Consider the following 9,479-nt stretch of genomic DNA (forward strand, 5'->3'; position numbering starts at 1 on the left):
ATTTATTTCTCATGTTATAAATTAATGAAATATGTATTGTTGAGTCAAAATGGTGGCAGTTTTAAGAGGCCAACATAACACCCGCTGGTTTTTTGAAATTGTCGAAAAAAAATTGTGATTTATCAAAAACGTGACATTTAAATCACGATTTTGATACGTTCAACATGATAATAAATTATATTATTTGTTTCCTATGTAATATTACGGCTCATATGTTAGTGTTTAATGGAATTAAAAATCTAACCTCATAATTAAAGCAGTTTATATTTTAATAGTATTCGAAAACAATGCATGAACGACTATTATTTATGTATATTAAGAAGTCTTGGAGTATTCATTAAACGTTATAATATTGCTGCTTATTTAAAATATCATTTAAAAAAGAATATTTTAAGAATTCACAGAAGTTTAAAAAATTCTGAAAATTTTAAAAAATTGATATCCATGCAAATTCCATTATATTATATCAGAAAAATATAAAGACTATGCTAAAAATGATTTCCCAAATGTCGCATATTATGACTCTTGCAAACAGCATCATTGGAGTAAGCGTTCTTGCAATGCCATATTGTTTCAAGCAATGTGGCATTGTTTTAGCCATTGTAGTCTTAATATTGAGTAGTATTCTATCCAGGCTTGCTTGTTATTTTCTTATTAAATCAGCTGTGATGTCCAGAAGACGAAATTTTGAACTTTTGGCTTTTCATGCATTTGGTCATATGGGCAAATTCTTGGTAGAATTATTTATCATTGGTTTTCTTGTGGGAACATGTATCGCTTTCTTTGTTGTTATGGGCGATTTAGGACCACAAATCGTGAGAAAAGTGATAGATAAAAATCCAGAGGATATTAGGACTAGTTTATTAGTAGCAACAAGTATTTTCATAGTTTTGCCATTGGGATTACTTAGAAATATTGACAGCCTGACTACTCTTAGTACTGCTACTATCATCTTTTATCTTTGTCTTATATTAAAGGTAAATAATTTGAAATTGATTTTGCTTGTGAAAATTATAAGAACAGTTCAATGGTAATTCATTAAATTTCTTTAATAGATAATAACAGAATCTGTGCAGCACATTTTTGCTGGAGATTGGTATGAGCATGTATATTATTGGAAACCTTCTGGTATACTTCAATGTGTACCTATTTTTTCTATGGCTTTATTCTGTCAAACCCAACTTTTTGAAATTTATGAAACAATTCCAAATGTGTCCTTAGAAAAAATGAATGAAGTTGTACATGGTGCATTAAATATATGTACTATTGTATATCTTTGTGTTGGTTTCTTTGGTTACATTGCATTTTGTACAGAACCATTTACAGGTATTTATTAAATTTTAAATGTATTTTCAATATTTTATTCAATACTAATTAAAAATTATTAAATTTTTTAGGCAATATATTAATGAGTTTTGAACCTAGTTTATCATCTGAAATGATTAAGATGGGATTTGTATTTTCTATCGCATTTAGTTTTCCCCTAGTCATTTTCCCTTGTCGTGCAAGTCTGAACTCTCTCTTATTTCGTAGGGTTTGTATTGTAATATATAGTAATAATGAAATAATAAATTTAATTATTATATGATTTTTAGGTATATGCTCATGAACCTTGTGTAAATTATTTGCCAGAAACAAGATTTAGATGTCTTACTATTATAATTGTAGCTGTTTCTTTGATTACTGGCATTCTAATACCAAATATTGAATTTGTCCTTGGTTTAGTTGGATCTACCATTGGAGTAATGATTTGTTTGATATTTCCTGCAATATTTTTTATATCTATTAGTAGTAAACATACTAATGAAAGATTATTAGCTCAAGTAAGATTATTAAGATTATTATTATTAAATATATACAAATTTTAATTGTTTTATTATTTAATTATAATATTTTCTTTTTAATATATTTTTCTATCTAGATAATCCTATTTATTGGTATCTGTATTATGATTCTAAGTACATATGCAAATTTGTATGCATTAGAAGAATCTACTAGCAATACAAAAATATTAACAACAAACAAGCCTTCTAATCAAATAAATAATTTACCATTAAATTTAAATAAAGATGATATTAATGTAATAGCAAATATTCCAAATAATCCTAAAATTCTTCCAAATATTAAAGGTATTATAAAATTATTTATTTTCTGATCTTATAATTTTATATAGATATTTATTATTAATTTAAAAATAAATAATAATTAAAATAGTAATATATTATTGTTATTAAATAATAAAAATAATTATATTAATAATTTTTAGAGGAAATGAATAAATTGCCAGACTTAAATATTATTAAGAATTCTTTAAATTTACAAGCAAACGATATGCGACAAGAACCACCGATACCAGTTGAACGTATAATTATTACAGAAAAACCAATGATAGAAACACAAAAATCTGTTGATAATATATTAGTTACTTTTGCTCCAGTCATTAAAAAAAACTTAGAAAAAGTAAAAGATACAAAAATAGATACAAATTTTGATAAACAATTAAATAATTTAGTAAAAAATGACATAACAACAATAGAATCTGATATTGAAAATAAAAAAGTAAGCAATTTAATGAAAATAAAAAAAAATTTTATTAGTACAAAAAAACAAGATAATCTTATAAATTTTGATGCAATTAAAAAAGAAGAGTCAGAATTAGCAGCTTATGTAGAGGATGTTAATATGTTATCTGTTGAGAGACAAGAAAAACAAAAGCAGAAAATTATACAAATCAAACAGGAATATGAAAAAAATGAAGATAAATCAAAAACTCTTAATGAAAAGCCTGTTATGGAACTAGATAAAAATTCTACAATTATAACTAACAGTTTCAAAAAGAAATCTTTAGAAAAACTGAAAGAAGATATTAATGATAAAATTCTTGATTCAGTTCTTTTGAACAATAAAAACATATATAAAAAAAAAGATACAAATATGAATTATACGTTACTTGATAATAAATTAAATAATGAAAAAATTAAAGAAATAAGTTCTAATAATTCAAAAGAATTACATAAAGGGCCTATTTTGAATGCTTTAACAAAACGAGTATTGCAAAGATCTATTTCTATTAATGATACTAAATTAAATGATAAAACTGAACCTGATAAAATTATGCATAATAATAAAGATAATTCTAGTGATATGATTCTTAATTCACGAGAAAAAATAGAAAATGAATATTTCTTACCAATTGCGTTAAAAATGCGAAATCAAACAAAAGTAGAGAATACGTTAAATCCAATAGAGCATAAGTCTGATAAAGATGTGCAAATAATTCATAGAGATATTTTAGAAAATCATGAACGTGAAAAGCGAGAAATTAATATAGAAATAGAAGAAACTAGTACCAAAGTTACGAGTGATATTTCAAATAAAAAATCTGATAATTTAATAAAAAATTTCATTATTAAAGATAATGAGAAATGTTGTAAACGAAAAAAAAAATTAGAAGAAAATTTGACGAGCAAATTAAGGGAAAAAATAAGTCAGAACTCATCTAAAAGTAACACAATTGAAATATCATTGATTAAAACTAATGCATATTTGTCAGATTACAGATTTGAAAATGCACTTTCAATAGATTCAAATATTTCTATTAGAGAAGAATATATAAAATTAAAACAAAGGGATTTAAAATTTGTGAATATTGGTAAAGATTATATCTAAATATTTGGAGACCTGATTAGATTTAATTCATTAATATAAATGATATACATAAAAATTTAATTTTATAGATGTTAATTAATAACAAGTATTATTTTCTCTTATTATCAAATTGCAAACAGATAAAAAAGATTTTAAATATTGAAAAATATTGTCATATTGAATATTATTGTACATATCATTATTCTTCTATGTAATCAATGAATAATTGAAATCATAAATATATTTTTAAATTGAAAAATTTTACTTGTATTAATTTTAATATTAACAATATTATAAACAAATATTAAGTAGTGATAGTAGTAGGAATCGAATGTGTTTTATAAATGTGTTTTATAAACTCTAGTCTTGTATTATAAAAGCAATTTGAATTAATATTTTGTTTACAATCTTTTATTAAAACTATATAATATTAACATTATATAACATAAGTATTTGAACATTTAGTGTTTGAAGAACTGTTTTAGTAATGCTTTATAAATAGTTAAAAAATAGATTTGACAAACGAATTTTTAATTACCTAATTTTTCAATAGAATATTTTGAAACTTTTATTTCATTTTTTTTTTTTTTTTTGTTTAAATTTCATTGTTATCAATAAATATAGCAAGTATATTATATTTTGCGAGACCATTGTTTTAGAGATATATATACATTGTAAATGTGAAAAATATAATATTTATATTTTGTCTCAATAAAGATTTTATTTATATTTTTTTCTTTATATAATTTTTTTAAAGATTAACATATATTGCAAAAAGAAATGATGAAAATGTGTGATTGATTTGTCGTTTATGATTACAAGTTAAAAATATAGATAAAGAAAGCAAATAGAGTCGCAAATGAAACATGTATGAAAAGGATAGAAATAAAATAAGAATTAACTATCAGCGCCATTTCGGAATATTTTTATAAAAATATTTTTTTTTAAAGATCATTAATCTTCAATCCTTATTTTGTTTTATCTTAAAAAAATATTGTTTCTACTCAAAAGATGGCACTATTGATCCATTCTTATTCTATCTCTATCCTTTTCCGACTATTTCTTGATATTTTATTCATATATGTTTCATTTGCACTCTGAAGATGGCACTGATTTCAATATTTTTACCATATCTTTTATTATATCTTTTGTCGCATCTTTTTTTATTATTTGTTCTTCTTGTTTATTATTCTACAAAATTTATAAATTTTAAAAATGACACTAATATTTGATTAAATTTATTTATTTTTTTTTTGTTTAATTCATTGATTAAAAATTTTAACAGAGTTCATATTATTTTATATGATAAAAAAATATAAAGATTGTAAACCAAAGAAAAAATAAAAATATGAAATGTTTGCGATTCCTGTGATTTTAATAAAATGTTTTTATCTTTTATCAAGTTTTAATAAAATCATCAATGTTTCTTTGTTTGTATTGCATAAATATTAATATTTATATAAATAATATATATAAATATATTATTTTAATTTTAAATATATTTATTTTTAATATCATTATTTAAATTTATTTTTATAAAAAAATTATAAAAATTGATATTTTCATTGTAAAAAAAAATATAAACATAATTTTTAATTTATAAATAATTTAACATGTACATACTATTTATTCATAGCAATTAAAGATTTTTAATTACAATCCAATATCATATATATAATCTTGCTAATATTTATCAATTTTCTCAAAAATTATTTTCGAAATATATTAACTTTATGAAATTTTATGATTGAATTGAATATAATTTATTGCGTTTAAATCAAAGAAAACATATTAAAAAATTTTTTTTAAATTGATTTTTCAAAACATATGACACAAAATTCCATCAAATGCCATTTTGTACTTCATTTATAATTATAATTTTTTGAATATTATGAAGAAATAAAAATTAATTTCCGAAAAAAATATTATATATTTAAAAACATAATTATTAATATTATGGAAACAAAATTAATAAAAAATAAAAAAATAATTAAATGAGTAATTTTGGAAAAAAATGACTTTATTTAAATTATTTAAAATTATTTAAGAAAAAGAGATTAAATATTTAATTAACTAACAAACAAAGTAATAAATTAAGGAATTAGTGAAATGAATAATGTGTAAAATATAATTGGAATAATTGTAATGAATATAATATATCATTCTTAATTTTTCAAAGTATTGACTTATATCCTTATCTAATTCTATTTTTTTTATTTTCTTTTTACTATGTTCAAATTTAGCACAGATAATGCTTAATCGAATGTTTATATAATATGATAAAAGAGATGATTTGATATTCTACTGGTTAGTATTCGGGAAAACATTACGTGAAAAATCTTTATTGAAAATTCTATGAAAAATTACTTTTATCTGATTATTTTAAAAGTTTTTCAATATTTTAAACGATGGAAATTTTAATAACAGATATTGATGTAAAAGATATAAGATTTCCAACATCATTATTAGCAGACGGAAGTGATGCTATGGTATATAATGATTTAATTTTGTTTTTGGTGAAATAATTATTAAATATTATATAATTAATAGATCAAATCGAAAATTCATTATTAACATCAATTGCAAAATGATATTAAATTACAGCACACCGATCCTGATTATTCTTGTGCATATGTTACTATTAAAACGAACAAAGGAATTGAAGGATATGGATTAACATTTACCTTAGGCAGAGGTACAGAAATTGGTATGTATGTATATTTATTTATAAAATATTCAATTATCATTATTATAAAATAAAATTATATTACTAAAAATATTCAAATATATCCATAGTCGTACAAGCGTGTAAATCATTGTCTTATTTGGTAAAAGGAGAGAATGCCAATAATATTTTTACACACTTTGGAATTTTCTGGAGAAAATTGGCTAGTGAATCGCAATTAAGATGGGTAATACATACAATACTATAAATAAAGATATGACAGAATTATTTTTATAAAAAATAATATTACATAAATATATAAGTATTATGGGAAATTTTTCAAATTAAAGACAATTAAAATACAATAGATTGGTCCAGAAAAGGGTGTTATTCATCTCGCAACAGCTGCTATAATAAATGCATTGTGGGATTTATGGGCTCGAATAGAAAAAAAACCAGTCTGGAAGCTGCTTACAGATTTGACTCCCGAACAATTAATTTCTACGATTGATTTCAGATATATGTAAATTTTACATGTTTTATTGAATGAAGATTATTTTAAAATAAATTGACCATTGAATTAATATTCGAAATAATTACTTTTTACAGTACTGATGTTATTACAAAAGAAGAAGCAATAAAATTATTGAAAGATAATCAAAAAGGTAAAGAAGAACGCGAAATAATATTACGAAAAAATGGATATCCGGCTTATACAACACAAGTGGGCTGGCTTGGATATAGTGATAGTAAAGTTAAGGAACTTTGTGCTAAATATTTAGCTCTTGGTTTCACATCTTTCAAAGCAAAAGTTGGCCAGAATTTAACAGACGACATAAGAAGATGTCAACTTATTCGCGACGCGATAGGGTATGAAAATAAATTAATGGTAGATGCTAATCAAATATGGGATATAAATGAAGCAATTGAATGGATGAAACAATTGATCAAATTTAAACCAACTTGGATCGAAGAGCCAACGTCTCCGGATGACGTATTAGGACATGCAAAGATCGCGAACGAATTAAGACCACATGGTATTGGTGTTGCAACAGGTGAAATGTGCGCAAATCGCGTAATGTTTAAGCAACTGTTACAGGCAAGGGCAATTGATTATTGTCAAATCGATTCGGCTAGAATAGGAGGAATCAATGAAATATTATCTGTTTATTTGATGGCAAAAAAACTGAATGGTAACATAGATAAATAATAATTATTTTGTACATATTCTATCGTTCAAAATATTTTATTGTAAAACACTTTTTCGCATTAGTTCCAGTATGTCCACATGCTGGTGGAGTAGGTTTATGTGAAATGGTGCAACATCTTCAAATGTGGGATTTTATTTGTTTGAGTGCATCCACTGAAAATCGTGTGATAGAATATGTCGATCAACAACACGAGCATTTTGAACATCCTATACATATTCAAAATGCTTGTTACATGCCACCTACAAGTCCGGGATATTCCACCAAATTTAACGAGGATAGTATTAAAAATTATTCATATCCAAATGGAGAAAAATGGAAAAATATGTATAAAAAAGATTCATCAAATCTTGTACAAATCATATGATTAAAAAACATATAAAATCGAAATATATATATTTATATATATTAATTAAAATGTATATGATAATTTATGTTTTAATATAAATACATATTTGTAATATATTTCATAAAACAAATTAATTAAAGTTTGAACATTAAATTATAACAATGCTATTCACAAAGAACACAATTTTACTTTTTACCAAAAAAGATATCACAGTTACTGATCTTGATTTTAAGCTTACCTGATAAATAAAATTTTAATAAATATTATGGTTGATAAAATATTATATTATTACTTATTAACTTCAAGTTGAGACTTCATGTAATTAATCTGTAAAATATAATAATAAATATCATAAAATTAATATGAAATATATGCACTTATAAATATAATACAAAATTATAATATAATACAATATATGATATTATGTATTACTTATTATCTTGAAGTCGAGATTTCACATAATCAGTCTGTAAAATATAATAATAAATATCATTAATTTGAAGTAAATACACTTATAAAATTAAAAAATTCATTATACATACGCTTACAAACCAACATGAACCAGGTTCATATATAAATCTTTTATAAAATTTTATATTGGATATAGGAGAAATAATATGTAAATGTAAATGAGACACTGTATTAAATGGTGGCCAATGAAATCCTGTACGTGTAACTGCACGATCCAAACCTTGCTTTTGTAATATTATATCTATTGCGGCAAGCATTTTATCATCTAAAAGTTATTATTTTTTAAGTAATACAAGCAAAGCATAAAATTAAATTTTTTCTATCTAGCTAAACTTACAAAGCTCAATATGTTCTGGTTTAAGTTGTTTTGCATTGCGTATATGTTCTTTTGGCAATATTAAATAATGATGCGTTGAAACTGGATGAATGTCTTTAATACATATCACATAATTATCCTAAAATAAATTTGTAAATGAAATAATATAAAAAAATTTATTTATTATTATATAATTATTTATATACTATTTCTTTTATAAGTATCAAAAATAAAATTTTCTGAGTTTCATCTGATGTTATGAGGTTATACATATATTTAATCATGTCATATTGTATTAATGATTAATTATTTCATACCTCGTATATTTTTTCGCTTGGTTCTTTGTTATTAATGATATCACAAAATATGCAACTTGTTCGAGACCCCATAACGACAAAATTGCATAAATAGCTAATGATAAACAAATATTCAAAATATGTTAAGAAAAGTTGATATAATTTTTTTTAACACATGTATAGATATTTAATCATATGAAATATGGAAATATTATAAATAACTTACTTATCTCTGTACATACATATTGCACATGTAAATATGTTATATGTGCATTACAATATGTATAATATATATATATATATATATTATAAGCATAATTATATATATATATTATAAGCACAATTATATATATATATATTATAAGCATAATTTATAAGCAAATAAAATGTATATATATATAATGTAATCCTGATATCTTGTGAGCAAGATAAAATTTATATTAACAAGATAATTATTAGATAAAAAAAAATTAGAAGCAAGAAAATATTTATTCCATTTATATTATTTTAAAATTTTTAATAAAAA

General features: G+C 22.4%; 3 protein-coding genes across 6 annotated transcripts; 2 read left to right on the top strand and 1 right to left on the bottom strand.

Annotated features, from left to right (window-relative positions):
• Nucleotides 1-33: 33 nt before the first annotated feature.
• On the top strand, nt 34-3,907 carry LOC100869811 (uncharacterized). Its single transcript, XM_012491899.3, has 6 exons — nt 34-977; nt 1,056-1,326; nt 1,398-1,534; nt 1,596-1,823; nt 1,922-2,129; nt 2,267-3,907. Exons 1-6 carry the CDS (start codon nt 486-488, stop codon nt 3,667-3,669), a joined length of 2,739 nt encoding a protein of 912 aa, XP_012347353.2. The 5' UTR covers nt 34-485; the 3' UTR covers nt 3,670-3,907.
• A 2,006-nt stretch (nt 3,908-5,913) lies between these two features.
• On the top strand, nt 5,914-8,045 carry LOC100865014 (mitochondrial enolase superfamily member 1). 2 transcript variants are annotated; one of them, XM_086906985.1, is made up of 7 exons: nt 5,918-5,955; nt 6,076-6,137; nt 6,253-6,355; nt 6,445-6,560; nt 6,682-6,836; nt 6,923-7,506; nt 7,587-8,045. In XM_086906985.1, exons 2-7 carry the CDS (start codon nt 6,135-6,137, stop codon nt 7,886-7,888), a joined length of 1,263 nt encoding a protein of 420 aa, XP_086763111.1. In that variant the 5' UTR covers nt 5,918-5,955; nt 6,076-6,134; the 3' UTR covers nt 7,889-8,045. The 2 variants fall into 2 exon arrangements, with proteins under 2 accessions (XP_003690251.2, XP_086763111.1); XM_003690203.3 differs by having other exon boundaries at nt 5,914-6,137.
• Nucleotides 7,453-9,395, bottom strand: LOC100865373 (adenosine 5'-monophosphoramidase HINT3). 3 transcript variants are annotated; one of them, XR_015291741.1, is made up of 7 exons: nt 9,180-9,300; nt 8,975-9,068; nt 8,679-8,796; nt 8,413-8,606; nt 8,303-8,337; nt 8,109-8,197; nt 7,453-7,676 (listed from the first exon to the last, which is right to left on the bottom strand). XR_015291741.1 is itself a non-coding variant. In XM_003690206.4 (6 exons), exons 1-6 carry the CDS (start codon nt 9,191-9,193, stop codon nt 8,185-8,187), a joined length of 468 nt encoding a protein of 155 aa, XP_003690254.2. In that variant the 5' UTR covers nt 9,194-9,395; the 3' UTR covers nt 7,901-8,184. The 3 variants fall into 3 exon arrangements, 2 of the variants coding, with proteins under 2 accessions (XP_003690254.2, XP_086763124.1); XM_003690206.4 differs by lacking the exon at nt 7,453-7,676 and having other exon boundaries at nt 7,901-8,197; nt 9,180-9,395; XM_086906998.1 differs by lacking the exons at nt 7,453-7,676; nt 8,109-8,197 and having other exon boundaries at nt 8,299-8,337.
• Nucleotides 9,396-9,479: the final 84 nt, after the last annotated feature.

This window comes from Apis florea, unplaced genomic scaffold, assembly GCF_048593485.1.
Source record: "Apis florea isolate Af1SG1 unplaced genomic scaffold, ASM4859348v1 contig_1615_pilon, whole genome shotgun sequence".
In the NCBI taxonomy this organism is placed as follows: domain Eukaryota; kingdom Metazoa; phylum Arthropoda; class Insecta; order Hymenoptera; family Apidae; genus Apis; species Apis florea.

Coding starts and splice junctions, on each gene's coding strand:
- LOC100869811 (XM_012491899.3), top strand. CDS start 486: ATGCTAAAAATGATTTCCCAAATGTCGCATATTATGACTCTTGCAAAC. Junction 1,327..1,397: donor TTGTACAGAACCATTTACAG/GTATTTATTAAA, acceptor TAAATTTTTTAG/GCAATATATTAATGAGTTTT. Junction 2,130..2,266: donor AATTCTTCCAAATATTAAAG/GTATTATAAAAT, acceptor AATAATTTTTAG/AGGAAATGAATAAATTGCCA.
- LOC100865014 (XM_003690203.3), top strand. CDS start 6,057: ATGGAAATTTTAATAACAGATATTGATGTAAAAGATATAAGATTTCCA. Junction 6,356..6,444: donor AGGCAGAGGTACAGAAATTG/GTATGTATGTAT, acceptor ATATATCCATAG/TCGTACAAGCGTGTAAATCA. Junction 6,561..6,681: donor GTGAATCGCAATTAAGATGG/GTAATACATACA, acceptor AAAATACAATAG/ATTGGTCCAGAAAAGGGTGT.
- LOC100865373 (XM_003690206.4), bottom strand. Junction 8,607..8,678: donor ACCAGAACATATTGAGCTTT/GTAAGTTTAGCT, acceptor AATAACTTTTAG/ATGATAAAATGCTTGCCGCA. Junction 8,338..8,412: donor GTTCATGTTGGTTTGTAAGC/GTATGTATAATG, acceptor TATATTTTACAG/ACTGATTATGTGAAATCTCG.